This window comes from Nycticebus coucang, chromosome 11, assembly GCF_027406575.1.
Source record: "Nycticebus coucang isolate mNycCou1 chromosome 11, mNycCou1.pri, whole genome shotgun sequence".
Lineage (NCBI taxonomy): Eukaryota > Metazoa > Chordata > Mammalia > Primates > Lorisidae > Nycticebus > Nycticebus coucang.
In genome coordinates this window covers 24,331,825-24,355,441 of record NC_069790.1, presented here as the reverse complement: position 1 = coordinate 24,355,441, position 23,617 = coordinate 24,331,825, and the positions used below count along the sequence as shown (strand labels likewise).

At 42.8% G+C, this 23,617-nt stretch overlaps 1 protein-coding gene and 1 pseudogene across 3 annotated transcripts in view; both read right to left on the bottom strand.

Annotated features, from left to right (window-relative positions):
• Positions 1-23,617, bottom strand: part of RP9 (RP9 pre-mRNA splicing factor) — a 52,591-nt gene that overhangs the window by 22,653 nt on the left and 6,321 nt on the right. The window contains exon 2 of one of the 2 annotated variants that reach the window (XM_053553579.1): positions 774-804. The exons of the other annotated variant lie outside the window; for it this stretch is intronic. Coding sequence (XP_053409554.1) covers positions 774-804 — 31 coding nt within the window. The remainder of the gene's footprint in view (positions 1-773; positions 805-23,617) is intronic. 2 annotated transcript variants of the gene reach the window in all.
• LOC128560087 (ran-specific GTPase-activating protein-like) lies at positions 3,082-3,851 on the bottom strand (annotated as a pseudogene). Its single transcript, XR_008372886.1, has one exon. The product of XR_008372886.1 is annotated as a ran-specific GTPase-activating protein-like (transcript).

The following is a 23,617-nucleotide window of genomic DNA, read 5'->3' as shown; positions in this document are numbered from 1 at the left end:
ACACTTGCCTTAAGAAAACAAAACAAAAGCTGGGCGAGGTGGTTCATGCCTGTAATCCTAACACTCTGGTAGGCCGAGGCAGGTGGATCACCTGAGTTCATGAGTTCAAGACCAACCTGAAGTAGAATAAGACCTCATCTCTAAAAACAGCCCAGTGTTCTGGCAGGAGCCTGAAGTCCCAACTACTTGGGAGGCTAAGGCAAGGGGATCACTTGAGCCCAAGAGATTGAGGTTGCCTTGGCACTATACCAAGGGCAACAAAGTGAAACTCTGTCTCAAAAAACAAAACAAAACAAAACAAATCCTTTTTTTTTCATTGAAGATTGCCAAACACACAAGTTTTCTTTGTCTTTGCCTGCCACTCTGACTCCTTCATGCAGAAAACACACAGCCACCATGCCCAGGGAGACTGGACTGGACGAGCATTCAGGTCTCCTCAGTGGCTGTTCCAAAGGGCTGAGCCAAGTGAGGCCAACAAAGAAAACAGGGCAACCAAGCTTAGAAAAGACGGTGTCAGCAGTGAAAGAAAAGGGGAGCCATGGCCCAGGAGCATACTCAGCCTGTGCTGGTTCCTTGGGGAAAGGAAACCAGGTGACGAAATTGCCACAAAGGCACAGACTTGTGTCAAAGCCAAAAATTATGATCCATCTGGCATCTGGAGTGAAGAAATGTAGTTTTCATGGAAGGAGGTTTAAACCTTATGTAACCATTTTTTCATAAGTTACTGAAAAGTTCTCTAAAGGAATAACCAAGAGTACAAATGTCACACTAACCTTGATAAGCCCGGGAGGAGGTTTTTCGTAACTAGAAAACAAAAACCAAAACTTCATCAACCATGTTAATGGGAACACAACACACTTTAATGAACAATAGGTAGCAGTCAGGTCAGAATAAAAAGGGTATTCTTAGTAAAAATTGAGTACTGTATTACATCTAAAACATTTAATAGAGTATGCCCAGCCCTCAGGATCCCATGTAAATAAACCGATGCTATAATACATACTGCAGAGATCTAGAACTTAATTCATTAAAATAATAACATATTGTCTTAGCACAATCATTTCATTCTGGGGAGAACGGAAAGCAAGAGATTGCAGGAGAATGTGAGGTAAGAAGATCCATGGACTAGTCTGGTTCTAAAACATCATTATGGTTATTGCAGGTTATTGATCTAGCATAATGTCTACTTACTTAATACTGACCAAGGCTCCTGGTAGGGAGGCACACTTTGTTCCAACATGGGTGGGGGAGCTCAGAGGAAAACATGCAGGGCTGAAGGAAAGGGCCTGTCCCAGAGGGCCCTCAACCATGGGCCTGCACCTCCCATTCCAGATCTTTCCACCGCCCTGCTGCAGAGCCAGCGTGCTCCATAGCCCTGTGACCACCCCCCAGGCCTGAGGCGACCAGGCTAGACCAGGGGACCAGGATCCCTTGGTACCCAGGCCATAGCCACATTCAGTGCAGAGTGCTGCTAGTTCCTCACAGGAGCCTTCCCTCCTTTCACCATCACAGCTCTCAGACCTCTAGGGTCTTCAGGATACAATTAGGCCTATGTTCCCAGTTTATTTTCACTTTCTACCACTCTGCCAAAATGGCCCCCAAATGCTGCTGGATTCCAATTTTGGAAAATCAGCATAAGATGCTTGTATGTAAATATTGACACTTTACTGACTATTGAACACAGCATGGGTATTTGGCTTTTAATTGTGAGTGCCTAATAGGCCAAAAAATGTGGAGGACAACTTAAAATTTTAGGTGTCTTCAATAATAGACTTAAAATATTCTCTAAACTTAGTTTATAAGGCAGCAGCAGCATGGTTAGAGAAGACTGACTCGAAGTTTGAAAGTTCTACTATGGGTACAATGCTATCAAACAGCATTGTGTGCTATGGAGAAATCTTTCATGAAAGGCAGTCAAACAATATGGCAAAATTCATCATTGTTTTATTTTAAGAAATTGCCACAGCCACCCCAACTTTCAGCAACCACTACCTTGAACAGTCAGTAGCCATCAACACTGAGGCAAGAACCTCCATCAGCAAAAAAATTACCATTCACTGGGTGGCTCCTGTGGCTCAGTGAGTAGGGCGCCAGCCCCATAGACCGAGGGTGGTGGGTTCGAACCTAGCCCTGGCCAAACTGCAACAAAAAAAATAGCTGGGCATTGTGGCAGGCGCCTGTAGTCCCAGCTACTCAGGAGGCTGAGGCAAGAGAATTGCCTAAGCCCAAGAGCTGGAGGCTGCTGTGAGCTGTGTGACCCCACGGCACTCTACCAAGGGCAACAAAGTCAGACTCTGCCTCTAAAAAAAAAAAAAAAAAATTTGGGTGGCACCTGTGGCCCCATATACCGAGGGTGGCAGGTTCAAACCCAGCCCGGGCTAAACTGCAACAAAAAAATAGCCGGGCGCTGTGGCGGGCGCCTGTAGTCCCAGCTACTTGGGAGGCTGAGGCAGGAGAATCGCCTAAGCCCAGGAGTTGGAGGTTGCTGTGAGCTGTGTGACGCCAGGGCACACTACTGAGGGCAATAAAGTGAAACTCTGTCTCTACAAAACAAAACAAAACAAAAAAAAATTATCATTCATTGAAGACTCAGACGATTGCATTTTTAAGCAATAAAGTATTATTATTATTTTTTTTAAGGACAAGAGTCTCACGTATTGCCCTTGGTAGAGTGCTATGGTGTCACAACTCACAGTAACCTCCAACTCCTGGGTTTAAGCAATTCTCTTGCCCCAGCCTCCCGAGGTGGGACTACAGGCGCCCGCCACAACAGCTGGCTATTTTCTTTATCTTTTTTTTTTTTTTTGTAGAGACAGAGTCTCACTGTACCGCCCTCGGGTAGAGTACCGTGGCGTCACACGGCTCACAGCAACCTCTAACTCTTGGGCTTTCGTGATTCTCTTGCCTCAGCCTCCCGAGCAGCTGGGACTACAGGCGCCCGGCCACAACGCCCGCCTATTTTTTGGTTGCAGTTTGGCCGGGGCTGGGTTTGAACCCGCCACCCTCGGCATATGGGGCCGGCGCCCTACTCACTGAGCCACAGGCGCCGCCCAACACCTGGCTATTTTCTTTTCTCTTTTCTTTTTTTTCAGGTTCCAAATGGGTTTTTTATTTTGCTATTTTTGATGACTATAAATAAGTGTTTCCACTATGGAAAAGAAAGTTAGCACAGTACATTTTCATGACTGGAGAATGGATTTTCTGAAGTTGTCTTCAATAGGGCAAAAACTTAGAAAAAAACTCTAACCTTAATGTTGGAATTCAGTTCTTTATATAAAGTGCCTTGTAAAAACAAAACAGAATAAAAATACCGAAAAGGAGGGGCAGAGCAAAATTTTAAAAAGAAAAAAGAAAGGAAATGAAAATAAGACGGTTTATTGCTTCTCCTCAGCTTCCTCCTTGGTCTCCTCCTTCACTGAAAGAGCTTCTAGCTTTTCAGCTACTTTTTCGGCATTATCGTTTTTGCCTGATCCTGCTTTCTTTTCTCTCTCTTCGATCTCTTTCCTGCATTCTTCAAACTTTGTTTTGAATTTCTGTGCATTTTCAGCATTTAGAAAGCGGATGGCCAGCAGCTCCGGCTTGGGACACTCATCAGCGAAGTCGGCGTGGGTGTTCCAGACCCAGGCACGGTCACTGCCCGCATTGGGCTTCAGCTCCATCATCGGTGTGATGTAGTGGTTGGCGCAGATCTTCAGGGTCTTGTCCCCTCCTCATGAGAAGGCGGATGGTCCCTTTCTCCTTGTGCTTAAGAAGCTTGACGTCACCAGTGCCTCGTTCCTTCCATTCTGGAAGATCATTCTCAGAAGCAAATCGGAATAGCTTTGCACGCATTTTAAAAAGCTCCTCTTCAGGGCGGCGCCTGTGGCTCAAGGAGTAGGGTGCCGGTCCCATATGCCGAAGGCGGCGGGTTCAAACCCAGCCCCGGCCAAAAAAAAAAAAAAAAAACCAAAAAAAAAAAAAAAAGCTCCTCTTCATCTTCTTCCAGCGTTTTAATTTCTTGCTCAGGAAGAGAAACTATTGGCTCAAACTGTGGGTCATGGTTAGACTCATCTGCGTTCTCAGTGGAGGTATCGTGGTCCTCATGAGTGTCCAGGAATGGTTTGTCAGAATCACCAGGCGAGGGCAAGGTTAGACAGTAGATTTCAGCACTGCTCCCTCACATTCACAAACATCAATCAAAGCTGTGCAGAGACTGGCGGGGGCTCCTGAAACTCGGCCGCCACATGCAGAGTGGCCTGGGAGAAACTGCCTGTTTCCTGATCTGTAAAATGCAGGTGACATCTTGGTGGCCGCCATGGGGGCGCGGCGGCGGCGGCGGCGGCTTCGGCGGCGCCTGGACTGGCTCGGTTGTCGCAGGTTCCGCGGCCTCTCGGCGGCTACTAGTAGCTCTTTCCCTCCGCGTCTGGCGTCGGCACCTCCTGCTCGCTCGCTCGCTCTTCCCTCCGCCCCACGACCCGACAACACCTGGCTATTTTCTTGTTGCAGTTTGGTCAAGGCCGGGTTTGAACCTTCTACCCTTGGTATATGGGGCCAGCACCCTACCCACTGAGCCACAGGCGCCACCCAGCAATGAAGTATTTTTTTTTTTTTTTTTTTGTAGAGACAGAGTCTCACTTTATGGCCCTCGGTAGAGTGCCGTGCCCTCACACAGCTCACAGCAACCTCCAACTCCTGGGCTTAAGTGATTCTCTTGCCTCAGCCTCCCGAGTAGCTGGGACTACAGGCGCCCGCCACAACGCCCGGCTATTTTTTGGTTGCAGTTTGGCCGGGCCGGGTTTGAACCCGCCACCCTCGGTATATGGGGCCGGCGCCCTACCGACTGAGCCACAAGCGCTGCCCTTTAATAAATTAAAGTATGCGTATTTTTTTTTTTTGAGACAGAGTCTTACTTTGTCACCTTGGGTGGAGTGATGTGGCATCACAGCTCATAGCAACCTCCAGCCTTTGGGCTTAGGTGATTCTCTTGCCTTAGCCTCCAGAGTAGCTGAGACTACGGGTACCCACCACAACTGCCGGTTATTTTTTTGTTGTTGCAGTTTGGCAGGGGCGGGTTCAAACCCGCTACCCTTGGTATATGGGGCTGGCGCCTTACTTGCTGAGCCACGGGTGCTGCCCTGTTCATTGTTTTTTAGACATAATGCTATTTACAATGAACAGACTATTACAGTGTAAACATAACTTTTATATGCACTATGAAATCCCCAAATTTATGTGCATTATTGCAATATTTCCGTTATTGCTATGACCTGCAACCATACCTGTAACATTTCTGAAGTGTGCCTGAATACACTTTATACAGATAAAACTACCTCTGGAAGGATAACTAAGAAATTGGTTTCATGCTTGCCTCTCTCTACTGGAAAACTAAGAATCGTAAATGGGAGGGACTTTTATTTTTCATCCCATTCATATTTACATCCACATGTAACTTACACAATGTTTTTTAGTTACAGAAGAAAATACAGCTCGGTGTGATGGTTTACACCTATAATCCTAGTACTCTGAAAGGTGAAGGTGGGAGGATCCTTTGAGCTCAGCAGTTGAGACCAGCAAGAGTGAGATCCCATCTCTAGTAAAATTAGAGAAAATTAGCTGAGCATTGCGGTAGGTGCTACTCAGGAAGCTGAGGCAGGAAGGTCTCTGAAGCCCAAGAGTTTGAGGTTGCTATGAGCTAGGTTGATGTGCCATGGCACTCTAGGCTGGGACGAGAAAGTACGACTCTGCCTTAAAGAAAACCCAAAAGAAAATGAAATTACTGGTATCTCCAATACACCTCTGTTGGTACAACAGGCCCAGGTTAATATACCTCTGAAGGAAAAACTAAAGGGAACTTGGCACCAAGAAAGATAAATGGAGCCAAAAATACACTATTAGCAATTCATCTCTGTTACAGAATTATATAGGCTGCATTTTGGTTTTAAATATGTAATGTTACTTCTGTATTTGTTACAGAAATAAAATCCCCATTCTACCCTTAACTTGGTATTTCCTCCAAAAAAGAAGGAAAAAGTCCAAGAGGAAAACTAAACTTCATCTACAGGCATTACTGAAGGTTCAACTTAAAAATTAACTCCTTGCATAAGGAGCCAGACAACAATTATTATGCCAGGCACCAGAAGGAAGAGCATTGAGCATAAAAACATTCTCACATACATTCAAAAGAATGTAAAATTAAAACCGTCCTCAGAAGTGCCCATGTAACTCTATAACTATCCTGATAATCGGAGATGCTCTGTGTTCTTATAGTAGAACTCTAAATTCTAGCAGGAACATTCTCAGTTTCTAAATCAGCATGAATGTGAATCCCGTAGAGGTGAATTAAGGCAGAGTAGAAACTTCATGGGCTTTGGAGGAAAAGATCTTTCTTTGGCTTGAGTTCTGATTCAGTCTCCATATTATGTACAGTTACTTAACCTCTTTGAGTCTTGACTTCCCCACAGACAAACATTTCACATCACATGTGTGAAAGGAACTTCATACAATACCAGCTTCCACTCTTTGTAGAAGCCAAACTGACTCTCTCAGCAGCCTCACGACTGAAGCACCAGCATCATGAAGGCCAAGACCTGAACCCAACTCAAGCTGGGCTTCACATCTTTTTACACAGCTGCGGCCACAGTTGGAATTTGCCAACTGCTCCTAAGCAGAGATGGGCACAGAACTGGCAGTGAACTTCCATAAATACCATACCTTGCTGGGCTTATGTCCTTTCTGGGCTGTGTGATTAGGAGAACCCCCAGAGATGGCTCCATGTATCCATACAGGTGGTACATCAGCCTTCAACCTCATCTATCCCCATCTCCTCTGAGGCTCACAAAATATGCCTTATTATAATTAAAACTATGTTGTTAGGCCCTCTGAACAAGTGGAAAGCAGGCCAAGAACTCTGACCCTTATTTTTCCAGCAGTCAATCAGAAGCTAATCTTTAAGAGGCCAATAGGTCAATCACCTAGACGGCAAGGCCAGCTAGTTTAGAGTTCTTCACTGAGCTGCAAACTACCACTCTAGGCCAGCAATGCACCTTCTGTGTTAATAACTGTAATGGGGCCTAGTGCCTGTGACTCAAGTGGCTAAGGCACCAGCCACATACACCTGAGCTGGCAAGTTCGAAGCCAGCCCGCCTGCCAAACAACAGTGACTGCTGCAACCAAAAAATAGCCGGGTGTTGTGGCGGGTGCCTGTAATCCCAGCTTCTTGGGAGGCGGAGGCAGGAGAAATCGCTTGAGCCCAAGAGTTGGAGGTTGCTATGAGCTGTAATGCCACAGCACTCTACCCAGGGGGACAGCTTGAGGCTCTGTCTCAAACAACAACAAAAAAACTGTAATGGGTAAAATGCCTTGAGCAAGACCTTCCAGTGAGATATAATTTTCATACTTTCCACACTTTGTTAAGCTTCAACAAAACCCAACCCCCAGCCACACACCCTAAGGTTGGGAGGAGGCACCAACAAGAATGAAGAACCCCTGCCATTTCTGAAGCAGGGGCTGGGTTGAGTGATGCAGATACGAAGGCTTGTCATTGCTTGTCAATGCTGGGAACATCCATGTGGTGGGTGGATAATTAATTCTAAGAAGTGTATCAAGGAAAATGTCACACAAAGAAGAGTCATTCTTTAAGTCACACTTTTACCGGCTGTATGAAAAAAATTTCAATGACCCCTGTATGTTTTGGGGATTTTTTTTTTTTTGAGACAGGGCCTCACTAGGTTGTTGCCCAGTGGTGCAATCACATCTCATTGCAACCTTGGACTCCTGGGCTCAAGTGATGCCCTTGCCTCAGCACCCTGAGTAGCTGGAACTATAGGTATATGGCACCATGCTAGGCTATTTTTTAAATTTTTGTAGAAATGAGATTTTGCTATGTTGCTGAGACAGGTCTTGAATTCCTGGTCTTAAGTGATCCTCCCACCTTAGCCTCCCAAAGTGCTGTGATTACAAGTATAAACCACATTGCTTGGTGCACTCTAATATGTTTTTTCATAATCCTCTCCCTGTTATATTTTAGATTCTCAGGCAAGTAGAGCTTGATGAGCAAACCAGTAGCTTTTAACCAACTACTTAACCTTTCTGAGTTTGTTTTTCAGAAATGGAAGAATTTTTGCAAGACAAAGGTGCTGAGATTCAAAGGCCCCTGGGCAGACTTCAGGCAGATAGACTCTTCTCAATTTCACCACAAGGCAGTTAGTTCCCCTTTTATTTTTATTTTTTTTTGTACAGACAGAGTCTCACTTTATGGCCCTTGGTAGAGTGCTGTGGCCTCACACAGCTCACAGCAACCTCCAACTCCTGGGCTTAAGCGATTCTCTTGCCTCGCCTCCTGAGCAGCTGGGACTACAGGCGCCCGCCACAACACCCGGCTATTTTTTGGTTGCAGTTTGGCGGGGCTGGGTTTGAACCCGCCACCCTCGGTATATGGGGCTGGCGCCTTACCGACTGAGCCACAGGCGCCGCCCTAGTTCCCCTTTTAAAAACTCCTACTCTCCATTAGTAGGGGAGTCAGATTTGAGGCTGCTTCTCTTCAGTTCTTTTGCATTAGTAATCCTTCAGTTTTCTTTCTTCTTTAGCAATCCTCATCTCCTTGGGTAAGCAAAAAGATCCCGGCTGAGACCTTATGGTTCCAATAACAGTATCTTGACACTCACCAAGTTAAGGGGAAACAGAGTTATGGGTTATTAATGAGAAACAGAGTTATAGAGTTTGGGTTTGTTTTTTTTTTTTACTTATTTAAAACTTTTATTTATTTATTTATTTTTTGGTGGTTTTTGGCCAGGGCTGGGTTTGAACCCGCCACCTCCGGCATATGGGACTGGTGCCCTACTCACTGAGCCACAAGCGCCGCCCAAAACTTTTATTTTTTAATTAGCAAGCCACATCAGGACTCAACAAGGGCAGAGACTCAAACGGATGGTTTTTCTTAACTCATCAGGCTATAGCAGAGTTTAAATCAAGCTGGACTGAGCCAGCTCCAGCCACAACCCAATCTCTCCCTCTTGGCCTCAGTCATGTGGGCTGGAAATTGGTTTCACTTCATCTAAGAAAGTAGGTGGAGGCCAGTCACAGCTTCCTCAAGTTTGACAATCTCTTGCAGCGGCTGTCAACGGTACCACTCAGTCAAGCACTGAAGCATCCACTTGGTCTGGACTCTGTACATGAGAGCACCGGAAACCACAATCTCAGTGAGGTCTGAAGATTCCAGAGTTTTCAGCTCAATCATGGCTTTGCCCGCCTCCTCAGAGAAAGAGATTCGTGATCTGTCTGGGCCAAATATGGTTCTAACAGCCATGTCTGCACCTGAAACACTTTGAGATCTAGCAGGTCTTCTGGAACATTCACCCATGGTACGATAACTTTACGTTTTGGGAGCATTTCCATCTTATGACCCCCAAATCCACTCTCACCAGTAGAATCTAAGCCCCTCTCAGAGTTACAGAGTTTTATTTTATTATTTGTTTATTTTTTTGAGGCAGAGTCTCATTATGTCGCCCTCCATATAGTGCCGTGATGTCACAGCTCACAGCAAACTCCAACTCTTGGGCTTAAGTGATTCTCTTGCCTCAGCCTCCCAAGTAGCTGGGACTACAGGTGCCTGCCACAACACCGGCTATTTTTTTGTTGCCTGCCACCCTCGGTGTATGTGGCTAGCGCCGTAACCACTGTGCTATGGGTGCCGAGCCGGAGATATAGAGTTTTTAATGAGAAACAGAGTTATAAGGTTTTTAGTCAGATATTTGAGCAATGACAAGCTTTCAACATCCAGTTTCAGGTCTTGGGACACACAACCCCCCCCAAATGACTGCAAGGACACCAGAATATGCCATCCCAAAATATGCCAATGAGGCCGCTGTCAGCGGTACCACTCAGCCAAGCACTGAAGCATCCACTTGGTCTGGACTCTGTACATGAGAGCGCCGGAAACCACAATCTGCCATATTCATATATGTTTTCATCATATATTTTTTCCCCTCATTCTCCAACAATTTATCTCCACTATCTCTCAGAAACCTCAGGCCCCTATTCCTTTCTGTAGCTGAGAAGTACTATATAAGGTTCAATTATCTGGCCCTTTTTTGAATCTCCTATTTTTGTGAGACTTCTCAGAGACTTGCACAAATAATTAAAACTATTTCCCCCTGTTAATCTGTTGTATGTTAATCCAATTTATGGATCAGTCAAAGAGCTTAGAAAGGAGAAGAGAAGACATTTTTATAGAGCTTCCTCTAGACATATTATATTAACCTGGCCAAAGTCAAAATGAAAGAGAAAGTTCTTCAAGCAGCCAGTCATAAGAGCAATTGAACTACAAGGGCAAACCCAACAGACTAACAGCTGACTTGTCAGTAAACCATTATAAGCCAGAGGACAGAGGGCTCCTACCTTCAACCTTCCTAAACAAAACAAATGCCAGCCTAAGATTCTGTATTCTCCAAAATTAAATTATCATATTTGAAGGAGAAATCAAATCTTTTTGGCAAGCAAACATTGAGAAAACCTGCCAGTACAAGACCTATTATGAAGGAAGTACTCAGACCTGCACTATACAAAAACCAACACGATGGACCCCCAGCAAAATAAAGATACCCGGAAACCAAAGAACAAAGCCTAACTACCAGAGTAGTCCATGTGATAAAACAAGGCAACAGGCTCAGCGCCCACAGCAGGGTGGTTATGGCGCCAGCCACATACACCGAAGTTGGTGGGTTCAAACCTGGCCTAGGCCAGCTAACCAACAATGACAATTGCAACAAAAAGTAGCCGGGCTGAGGCAAGAGAATTGCTTAAGCCCAAGAGTTTAAGGTTGCTGTGAGCTGTGACGCCATGGCAGTCTATCAAGGGCGACACAGTGAGACTCTTTGTCTAAAAACAAACAAACAAACAAAAAAAAATAGGCGGCGCCTGTGGCTCAAAGGGACAGGGCGCCAGTCCCATATGCTGGAGGTAGCAGGTTCAAACCCGGCCCTGGCCAAAAACCACAAAACAAACAAACAAACAAAACCCAAAAAACACAAGGCAACAGAGTCCGACATAAAATGAACCAAACTCCACCTTACCTATCAATCCATTGATATGTGAACGGCCTGAATTGCTCATGGAAGAGATAGATGGCTGACTAGATAAAAAAAAAAAATACAAACGAAGTATATGCTGTCTTCAGGAAATGCATCTAACCCCCAACCCAAAGACAAATCGAGGCGCAGGATAAAGGAGTAGAAAACAATATTTCGGGGCGGCGCCTGTAGCTCAAGGGATAGGGTGCCGGTCCCATATGCCTGAGGTGGCGGGTTCAAACCCAGCCCCGGCCAAAAAAAAAAAAAAGAAAACAATATTTCGTGCAAATGAAAACCAAAAGAAAGCAGGAATCATAATTTTTTATTGCACATATAACTGACTTTAAAGCAACAAAAGTAAAGAAAGAGAAAGATAGATACTAAATACTGTAAAACTGGTCAAGGGAACAATCCAACAAGAAGACATTTCAATTCTAAATATTTATGCATCCAACTGAAATGCTCCCAGATTTATAAAGCAAACCCTACTTGGTGTGAATAATATGATAAACAACAATACCATAATAGCTGGAGACTTCAACACTGCACTGATATAACTGGACAGATCCTCCAAGCTGAAACTTAAGGAGAGAAACAATGGACTGAAATATGACTTTGGAATAAATGGGCATAATAGACATATGAAGAACATTTCACCCCAATACTACTGAATATATGTTCTTCTCATCAGCTCATGGATCATCCTCCAAGATCAATCGTATCCTAAGTCACAAATCAAATCTCAAAAAAGAAAAAATTATACCTTATATGTTTACAGACCAATGAAATTAAAGTAGAACTCAATTCTAACCAAAACACTCATCCCCACAAAAAGTCAAGGAAACCAAACAACCTATTCCTGGTTGATAGCTAGGTTAAGGAGAAGATAAAGAAGGACATCATTAGATTCCCTTAAAAAAACAACAATGAGGACACAAGCTAGCAAGACCTGTAGGATACACAAAAGCAGTCCTGAAAGAGAAGTTTGTCTTTCAAATGCCTACATCCAGAAATGAGAAAGAGCACAAATCAACAATTTAATGAATCATCTTAAGGAACTGGAAAAGGAAGAGCAATCTAATTCCAAACCCAGCAGAAAAAAACCAAGAAAATCACATCAGAACTAAATGAAATCCAAAACGAAAGAATCACTCAGAAGATTAACAAAACAAAAGTTGTTTCTTTAAAAAGATAAATAAAAATCAATAAACCCTTGGCCAGATGAACCAGAAATAGGAAAGTTGTACCATTAATGAAAAAGGGGAAATAACAACAGATACCACAGAAATACAAAATATCATCACTGAATACTACAAAAATCTCTACACCCCAAAATTTGAAAATGCAAAGGAAATGGACAAATTCCTAGACTCAATCAGAAAGAAATACAATACTTGAGTAGACCAAATATCAAGCACCAAAATTGAAACAATAAGCAAGCTTCCAACAAAAAAAAGTCCCAGACCAGACAGTTTCACATCAGAATTCTACCAATCCTTCAAAGAGCTTGCACCTATAATGCAGAAGCTATTCTTTTAGAATCTCTTTTTTTTTTTTTGTTGCAGTTTGGCCGGGGCTAGGCTTGAACCCGCCACCCTCGGCATATGGGGCCGGTACCCTACTCACTGAGCCACAGGCGCCACCCAACAGAAGCTATTTTAAAACCTTGAGAAGGAAGGAATGCTCCCCAACTCCTTTTATGAAGCAAATATCACCCTCATAACAAAACCAGAAAAGGATCCAGTCAAAAAAGAAAACTACAAACCAATTTTATTAAGAAACATTGACATAGGGCGGCGCCTGTGGCTCAGTTGGTAGGGCGCCGGCCCCATATACCGAGGGTGGCGGGTTCAAACCCGGCCCCTGACGAAACTGCAACCAAAAAATAGCCGGGCGTTGTGGCGGGCGCCTGTAGTCCCAGCTACTCAGGAGGCTGAGGCAAGAGAATCGCTCAGGCCCAGGAGCTGGAGGTTGCTGTGAGCTGTGTGAGGCCACGGCACTCTACCAAGGGCCATAAAGTGAGACTCTGTCTCTACAAAAAAAAAAAAAAAGAAACATTGACATAAAAATATTCAATAAAATCTTAGCAAACAGAATTGATCAACATATCAAAAAAACAATTCATCACAAGCAGGTGGGTTTCATCCCAGGGATACAGGCTGGTTCAAAAAATGCAAATCTATAAACATAATTCACCATATACATAGAAGTAAAAACAAAGACCAGGTGATCCTGTCAACAGATGCAGAAATAACATTTGACAAAATGCAGCAACTTCTTATAAGAACAGTTAAGAAAACTGGCATAGATAGAACATTTCTTAAACTGACAGAAGCCATCTACAAGCAATCCACAACCAACATCATATTGAATGGAGGAAAACTGTGGAAAGGAATATGGAGATTCCTCTAAGAACTAAAAAGTAGACCTACCATTTGATCCTGCAATCCCATTACAAGGTATTTACTCAAAAGAAAAAAGTCATTTTACCATAGGACATCTGCACTTGAATGTTTATAGCAGCACAATTCATAATTTCAAAGATGTGGAAACAACCCAGGTGCCCTTCAACACATAAATGGATTAATAAATTGAAGTATATGTGTGTCATGGAATACTATTCAGCCATTTTAAAACAGGGAGATTTCATAACCTTTGGAGAACATTCTCCTAAGCACAGAATGGAAAAACAAGCACCACACATACTCATACTTAATTAGAACCAGATTAACAGCTACATGCTCATATGAGAGAAACTCAATTAACCCTTTAACTGCCAAGTGCTGAGAAAGGAAAGGTGCCTACAGGCATTATTTGTACCAAACAACATCCTGTTTGAACACTTTATAGGTGTTGTATGCAGTCAAAAGGTTAAATTCAAGTAAAGGGGAAAGAGGTTGGGTAAATTCCCACCCAACAGACACACTGCCCGGGTATACTGCACACTTCCTGGGTGCAGAGCACAACTAACTCGGACTTTAACCTTAGGTAAGCAAACTATGTAACCTAATCAAACCCCTCTTGGAGATGGAGACCTATGCAGAATAAAGTATATTAGCAATGAAAAAAACACTACCACATGTACTATTTAATAATTGGAAGTTAAATGATGGGTATACATGAGCACAAAGAGATATAAAGGTCATTGGAAACCAGAAGGAGAGGGGTGAGAGGTAAAAACATACCTATCAGGGCTTGGAGCCTATAGCTCAAGCGGCTCCGAGTTGTCATGTTGTTTGGCAGGCCCGGGCTGCATTCGAAGCCCAGACCTGCCAAACAACAAACACCAGAGCTGGTGGATTTGAATGCAGCCCAGGCCTGCCAAACAACATGACAACTAAAACCAAAAAAATAGCCAGGCGTTGTAGCGTGAGCCTGTAGTCCCAGCTACTTGGGAGGCTGAGGCAAGAGAATTGCTTAAGCTCAGGAGTTGGAGGTTGCTATGAGCTGTAATACCCCGGCACTCTACCCAGGGCGACAACTTGAGGCTCTGTCTCAAAACAAAAACAAACAAAAACCCCACCTATCAGGTATAACAAACACTATTCTGGTGATAGACACACTAAAAGCCCCAACTTAAGCATTACAAAAGGTATCCATGTTATACAAACATGTACCCCTTAATATTTTGAAATATTTAACATTTTAAAAATAATTTTATAAAATCTTAAAAATAACAAATTAATTAATTTCAAAAAAATTAAATTAAATTAAAGGCCCTATGAAACATAGTGAATACTGGGCAAGGAAGGATTACGGAAAACCAACTAACTAAAGTTGAAGTGAAATGCTCTTTCTTCTACTCATCTCCCAGGTGTGGAAGAAAGGAACTTAAAAGAACTTTGCCAGACGATAGATGAAAAATGCCACAGTTTGCAACAGCAAGAAAGACTTCCCTTTGGCTTCATCTATGAACCCTTTCAAAGGATTATTTACTATCATTCTCAATATCAGTAATCTAGAGCGTTTCTAAGGGACAGAGGAGAACCTACCCTCTACAAAGTAAACAACTGCGTTATTAGGCACGGTACAGTGCTTTCCCAAAGTAGATGCTTAAAGTATTTTCTAGTGGAAAGCTGTGGCATGACATACCTAACCTAGCAAAAAGATGGAAATCTGTACAACTGGGGAACATGATATAATCCGTATATAGCTGTTCATTAGAAATATTAATACTATGTCTTACCCACAGAAGCCTAAGAGAGTTTGGAAGGGAAGTGATAAAGTCTATGTAAATATCTAAAAAAAAAATCCAACAATATGTTATTTTTGCCACAGAAGTGGCCAAAATATGGCCAAAGTTCGAAATGTCTGAAAAATATGTAAAAGACTTTGCCTAAAGAAAAAAAAGAGTATGATGGAACTGGACATTGTGTATTCTACTATGATCAGCAATGTCATTTCCTAAATAGTTCATTTTACACTTTTCACAAGTTTAAAGTAAGATGGATGATTCTTTTTCCCCTAGGGCTAAACAACTCATTAGTTTATATAGCATGTTAAAAAAGATATTTCTCAAAGTTTAAAGTAATATTTAACTACTAAATATGTGGGATTTGAAAATGAGAATGAGAGTGTGTGTATCATGCCCTCTGGCTTCTGACTATGACAGGTAAGAAATCTGCACTATCCTTGTAGTCAATTCTTTTTTTAAATTTTTTCTTCTTTTGAGACAGTCGTACTCTGTTGCCCCAGGCTAGAGTGCCATAGAGTCAGCCTAGCTCATAGCAACCTCAAACTCCTGAGTTCAAATGATCCTCTTGCTTCATTCAGCCTCCCCAGTAGTTGGGACTACAGGTGCCTGCCACAATGCCTGGCTTATTTTTTTTCTATTTTTAGTAGACATTGGGTCTCACTGTTGCTCAGCTGGTCTAGAACTCCTAAGCTCAAGGGATCCTCCTACCTTGGCCTCCTATAGTGCTAGTAGAATTACAGGTGTGAGCTACTTCACCTGGCCTGCAGTCAATTCTTAAAATTTTAAAAATTGGCAGATGTCCATTATTTTGCACCATTTGAAGTCTTGGCTGTGAAATAATTCAGACTGTAGTAAGCTGGTTTGAGCAGTACAAAGACTAATATTAGGTAAGAAGGCGAAAATGTTATCTTCCCAAGTGGGTATGGGACAAGAAATCTTTATTTTGCCAAGTATTTAAAACTCCTGATTTTTTTTTTTTTTTTTTTTTTTTTTTGAGACAGAGTCTCACTATGCTACCCTCAGTACAGTGCTGTGGCGTCACAGCTCACAGAAACCTCAAACTCTTGGGCTTAAGCGATTCTCTTGCCTCAGCCTTCCGAGTAGCTGGGACTACAGGCGCCCACCACAACACCTGGCTATTTTTTTGGTTATAGTTGTCATTGTTGTTTGGCAAGCCTGGGCCAGACTCAAACCCGCCACCTTCAGTGTATGTGGCTGACGCCCTACTCACTGAGCTCTAGGCGCTGAACCAAAATACTATGTGATTTTTTTTTTTTTTTGAGACAGTCTCACTATGTCACCCTGGGTAGAGTGCTGTGGTGTCACAGCTCACAGCAACCTCCAACTCTTGGGCTTAAGCAATTCTCTTGCCTCAGCTTCTCAAGTAACTGGGACTATAGGTGCCTGCCACAACGTCAGGCTACTTTTTGGTTGTAGTTGTCATTGTTGTTTGGCAGGCCCAGGCTGGATTCGAACCCGCCAGCTCCAGTGTATGTGGCTGGTGCCCTAGCTGTGCCACAGGTGCCAAGCCAATCATATGTGATTTTGAGTCTTGGGGAATGATTTCTTATAGAAAGGTATTCCATGTAAACATTTGCCATTCCTCCCAATTGTTCCTGCAGGAATGTTTTATGTAGACTACTTGCAGGCAGAGATGAAACTAACCACATATACTCAGTATCTCCATTTTTAATGCAGTTTTATCATGAAAATGCAGAGTAGGGGGGATAAAAGTTCTTTAAAGCTTTTAAGGGTGGGATGAGGTGGAAGAAGGAACTTACGGGGGCGGCGCCTGTGGCTCAGTGAGTAGGGCACCGGCCCCATATACCGAGGGTGGCGGGTTCAAACCCAGCCCAGGCCAAACTGCAACAAAAAAATAGCCGAGCCTTGTGGCGGGCGTCTGTAGTCCCAGCTGCTCTGGAGGCTGAGGCAAGAGAATCGCGTAAGCCCAAGAATTAGAGGTCGCTGTAAGCCGTGTGATGCCACAGCACTCTACCAGAGGGCGGTACAGTGAGACTCTGTCTCTACAAAAAAAAAAAAAAAAAGAGAGAAGGAACTTATGAAACAAAGGGGATCAAGGAGACACATCAGACTTCTCAGTAATACTGGGAACTAGAAAACTAGGCACGCAACCTTTGAAACTGAGTGAAAATAAATTTTAACCCAGAATTCTATACCTAGCCCAAGTACCTATCATGTCTGAGGGAAAGATGTTTTCCTTTTTTTTTTTTTTGAGACAGAGCCTCAACCTCCAATACCTGGGCTTAAGTGATTCTCTTGCCTCAGGCTCCCAAATAACTGGGACTACAGGCAGCACCACAACGCCTGGCTATTTTTTTGTTGTAGTTGTCATTGTTTGGCAGGCCCGAGCTGATTTGAACCCGTCAGCTCTGGTGTATGTGGTTGGTGCCTTCACCGCTTGAGCTATAGGCACCGAGCTGGAAAGATGTTTTCAAATATGCAAGGACTCAAAAAATTTATCTGTAATGTACTCTATCATAGAAATTACAGAATGTGCTTCAGCAAAATGAGGAAAGACAGAGAAAGAGGATGAAGGAAATGGGATCCAAGTCAGAAGATGGATAAAAAAAGTTCCAAGAAGACTGCTTTGTATCAGGCCTAGAAAGCAATGGGAACATACTCAAAGAGAACAAAAGGAAGATTCTTCTATTCTTTTTTTTTGGAGACACAGCCTCACTCTGTTGCCCTGGATAGAAGGCCGTGGTATCATTGTAGCTCACAGCAACCTCAAACTCTTGGGCTCAAGAGATCCTCTTGCCTCAGCCTCCCAAGTAACTGGGACTACAGTTGCCTGCCACCACGCACGGTTAGTTTTTTTCTATTTTTAGTAGAAATGGGGTCTCACTCTTGCTCAGGCTGTTCTAGAACTCCTGAGCTCAAGCAATCCTCTTACCTTAGCTTTCCAGAGTGCTTTGATTACAGGCAGGAGCAACCACACCCACTCCAAAAGGATGACTCTAGATTAACAAATGAACTGGGCCACTGTGTCAGCTCAAATGAGTAATCTTAGCATTGTGGAAGGCAGAAGGAGGGAGTATAGATAGAAGCCAGGAGTTTGAGAACAGCCTGAGCAACCTAGCAAGACCTTGTCTCTACAAAAAATTTAAATATGTGTGTGTGTGTGTGTAAGCCAGGTGTGGGGGGGTGTGCCTGTAGTCCCAACAACTTAGGAGGCTAAAGCATTAAGATTGACTGAGCTCAGGTGTTTGAGGCTACAGTGAGCTATGATTATGCCATTATCCTACAGCCTGGCATGCAGAGACTCTGTCTCAAAAAAACAAACAAAAAAAAACTGATAAAAAAGTATAGGGTAGGAATGTGGAAAAAGTACTCTCAGCTTTTAGAAACTTTGGGAAAAAATAAGAAGAAATTGAAAATTAAGCAAATAAAAGGTTCTTCTTATTAACTACTTTGACAACTACTAGTTGGCCAAGGGTGGTGGTTCACACCTATAATCCTAGCAGTCTGGGAGATAGAGCTTACTTGAGCTCAGGAGTTTGACACCAGGCTAAGGAGAGTGAGATCCCGTTTCTACTAAAAATTGAAAACTATTCAGGCATTGCGGGTGGGCACTTGTAGTCCCAGCTAATAAGAAGGCTAAGGCAGGAGGATCACTAGTTTGAGGTGGCTGTGAGGTAGGCTGACATTACAGTGCTCTAGCCTGGGGCAAGAGAGTGAGACTCTGTCTTAAAAAAAAAAAAAAGTGGCACCTGTAGCTCAGTGGGTAGAGTGCCAGCCACATGCACCAGGGCTGGTGGGTTCGAACCCAGCCTGGGCCTGCTAAAAAAAAAACACAAAAAAACACCCGGGTGTTGTGGCATGCGCCTATGGTCTCAGCTACTCGGGAGGCTGAGGCAAGAGAATTGCTTAAGCCCAAGAGTTTGAGGTTACTGTGGGCTATGACACCATAGCACTTTACCAAGGGCAACAAAGTGAGACTCTGTCTCAATAAAAATAAATAAATGAATAAATAAATAAATAAACAAACTATAGTACTAGAAAGCAAGAGAAATCAAAGAACGCTATTTAGTGCAAAAGTGAACAATACTGCATGGTGATGATGATGTTAGTACTAACTACGAATTTAGCAAAAATTATTATAACATAGCTCTATTGGAAGGATGGACAGAAGAAAGGTAGAGAAAAAAACTAAAACCTTATCTATTATGCACTGAGATCAACAGCTGTAGTAGACTAGAAATTGCAATCTCAAAATATACCTTTTGGACATAAGGATAATTTTGAGAAACAGCAGACACAGGAGAGGCTTTGAAAAAAGTAGAAGTTACCCTTTTCTAAGAGAAAGGTATATCTATAAAGGAAATTCCCATTTGTAAGGGTGTCTCCCTTTCTGTACAAAGAGAAAAATGTCTCTAAATCACAACAGAATATTAGAAATGGAAAAAGCACAGACTTAAAGTTGCCTAGCAAACTTTACCTTTATTTACATTTTTCCTGGTTACCAATCATATTTTTCTGGTCACCATAACTCAATTCCCCCACACCTTTCTTTCTATGATTTAGCTGAAGATGGTATTTAAGTGTGAATTCTAAGCAACCTGTTTGAGATCTTCTCATACCCTTGAGTATCTCCCATTTGTATGTAAGATAGACATGTTAACACATTTCCACTTCTTTTTCTATTATTAATCTGTCTTATTACAAGGGCCTCAGACCTCAGAAGAGTGGAGGAAAAATGATCTTTTTCTGTCTTATGTAGGTATGTCTGTTATGGAGTCAAAAAGGCAGTATAAGCTTACAATTTTAAAATAAGTAGTTATGGCTCGGTGAACATGCTCAGTGGTTAGGGCACTACATACACTGTGGCTGGCGGGTTCGAACCCAGCCCAGACCTGCTGAACAACAATGACAACTACAACAATAACAACAAAATAGCCCAGTGTTGTGGTGGGAAGCCTGTAGTCCCAGCTACTTGAGAGGCTGAGACAAAAGAACCGCTTAAGCCCAAGAGTTGGAGGTTGCTGTGAGCTATAATGCCACAGCACTCTACCAAGGGTGGCATAGTGAAACTCTGTCTCAAAAAAAAAGTAGTTATAGACAGAAGAAAAAACTAAGTTTCCTCATGACAGGCTTGATGGGAGGAAAGAGTACAGGGAGTGCATGGGGTGACAACAGAGCAGGACCTTGGACCACTAGTTTTTAAAATCAGCCTTTCAGTACTATTTGATGTTTAAACTATATGAAATACTTGAGCCCACAGCTTCAGTGAGCTATGACTGCAACACTACTCTCTAGCTTGGGCAACAGAATGACCCTTGTCCCAATAAATTAATCAATGAATCAATAGATAGTTAAATAATAAATAAAAATAACATGTGAAATACAGAGTGGCCATAAAGTTCAAGTATAGCTTAACTATTTAAATTGCACATGAACTTTATGGCCACCCTGTATTACTCTGCAATGAATAAATTTGATTTCAAAATATTACCAAAAGTTTGGTACTTGTGCCTGTGGCCAAAGGAAGAACAAGGACAAATGGTGTGAAGAAAAGGAAAAAGAAGTTTATTAATTTGCCAGCAAATCAGGAGTATGGCAGACTCTCCAAAGTACTACTGTCCTCTCTTTGAGCAGAAATACAGAGATTTTAAAGGGAGTTTTTGGCTTTAGGTTAGTGCTGTTCAACTACAGCAACTCTAATGAAGATAATCTCATGACCTCTGCCTGGACAATTCCATTGAGCCACCTCCTGTGGTACAAAGAACACTTCCATGCCCCTCTGATCAATGGCCTTGGGCAGAAATGCAGGTTTTAATTTCCCAAAAGGGTAAAATGGTTTTAAAGAGAGCTCATAAAACATTTTTACTTTCTTGGCCTTTGCCTGTGTTACAAAGGCAAACAAGTGCCTGAACTAGCCCAGAGGAAACATGCTGACAATTACGCTACTTTTAAATATCTGAAACTGGGAAATTCCACTGCTCTGGGCATCTGTTTTAGTTCATTGTATGTTGCTATAACAGAATACCTGAGGCTGAGCAATTTATAAAGAACAGAGATTTATTTCTTCCAGTTCTGCAGTCTGGGAAGTCCCAGATGAAGGGGCTAGGATCTAGTGAGGGCCCTCTTATTGTCATCTCATGCAGAAGGGCAGGAGAGTATGCATCCAAGGGAGTGACAGGTGACCAAACTCACCCTTTATCAAACTCACTCCGAGCAATAACTAACCCACTCCCAGAATAATGATGTCCATACATTCATAAGGGCAAAGCCTTGATGGCCTAATCGCCTCTTAAAGGTCCCACATCTCAACACTGTTACATTAGGGATTAATTTTTTAACACATTAACCTTGGGGGACACATGAAAACCATAGCAGAATCGACACCTGATTTGGTCTTTAATTTTGTTAGTTCACATGTTATGTTTACCTAACTGCTGGGGATTCATTTTCTCTTCTGCAAAAACAGATTATGATCTCTCTGCTGTCTGGAAGCCACATAATAAATAGATGGTATTAAGCACTCTGTGGCATCCTACAGCTAAACACACAGGGCTGGGCAGGGCCAGGCCCTGCCTTCACGTATGCTAGGAAAAGATCTTTGAAATTCTGACTTCCATGGGAGACCAAGAGCACCACAGGGTGACTTGAAAGGCCCAGGACTAGCCTGTAATGTAGATGCACCAAATCCAGGGCATGTATCCTGCAGCCACTGCCCTGCTGTAGTGAAATCATTCAGCTCTTGGGTCACTCTAAAAAGAGCAAGCCAGGACCCAACAAAGAAATGTGTGTTACATCAGTTGCCAGAAGGTTAATGAAGGACTTTAACTCAGAGGACTTTTCCCTTATATGACCTATTTAGCATAGGTAACTAGAGGTGTCTGTAACAGAAACAAATTGGTAACTAAATGAATAGCAACCTAAAGAAGAAATGAGGCAAAATCAATATAAGCAGAGAGGTTATTTGAGGCAAGTTTGAGGACTGCAATGCTTCCAGGGCTCAAATAACCTCTTCCATTAACCCTTTCCAATCCTATGTCTTCCAACATGTTTGTTGTTTCCTTTGTTGATATGCCTCTCATTCCATGACAAGAGTTTAGTGACAATGCTGAGTACATTCTTTGGTCCTCAAACATAATCGATCACTGGTTACAGGAAGAAATAACCTCTTCAATTTGAAAAACTGACAATTATTTTGAACACACAAAGTTTATGGGAAGAGTGGACAGAGCTGATTAGTACTGTGGAAGTTATGGTTATAAGATGGTCCTTTAAATGGTGGAAAACATTATCCTCCTGGCTGATGGAAGTTGCAATTGAGCTGTGAATGGCTACAGCCTTTACTCATTAAATAAAGAGTGCTGGGTGGCGCTGCTGGCCCCATACACTGGAGGTGGGGGGTTCAAACCCAGCCCTGGCCAAAAACTGCAAAAAAAATAAAAATAAATAAATAAATAAAGAGAGTGGAGAAAAAGTGCAGACATACCTTTCTTTCAAGAGAAATATCATTACTCAGCTTGTGAGCAATGTGAGGAACAGAAATTTACAGAATTTCTTTTTTTTTTTTTTTGCAGTTTTTTTGGCCGGGGCTGGGTTTGAACCCGCCACCTCTGGCATATGGGGCCAGCGCTCTACTCCTTGAGCCACAGGTGCCACCAGGAACAGAAATTTAAGAAAGAGGGGAAGACCATCATCTTCTAATATTGAAGAAGGCTACATGGGAAGATGTATTTTATAAAGAAAAAAAAATCAAAATGGATTGCATGGTTTGCAGCAGAAGAAATGAGAAAGGTAGAAAGAGATAAACCATTTTCTACTGTGAGACGTACAAGAGAAAGCCTGGACTTCATCCTGGATATTACTTCAAGAAGTTATCAACTTGGCTCGGTCCCCATAGCACAGTGGGCAGGGTACAGGCCACATGCACGGAGACCGGCGGGTTCAAACCCAGCCGGGGCCTAAATAGCGGGGCATTGTGGCAGGCACCTGTAGTCCGCTACTCGTGAGGCTAAGGCAAGAGAATGGCCTAAGCCCAGGTGTTGGAGGTTGCTGTGAGCTGTGACACCACAGCACTCTACCAAGGGCAATAAAGTAAGGCTCTGTCTCTACAAAAAAATAAATAAATAAACTGAATGCATTTCTTTTGGGTGGTGCCTGTGGCTCAAAGGAGTAGGGCACCAGCCCCATATGCCAGAGGTGATAGGTTCAAACCCAGACCTGGCCAAAAACTGCAAAAATAAAATAAAATAAAATAAAAATAAACGAAATGCTTTAATTATTTCATGCAACCTAAAATAGATAATAAAAACATCAGGTGAGTTCATATTTATGTTTTTTTCTTTTAAAACTACAAGATAATTACAAGTAATCCATCAACCTCCTTCCTGCCCCAAATAAA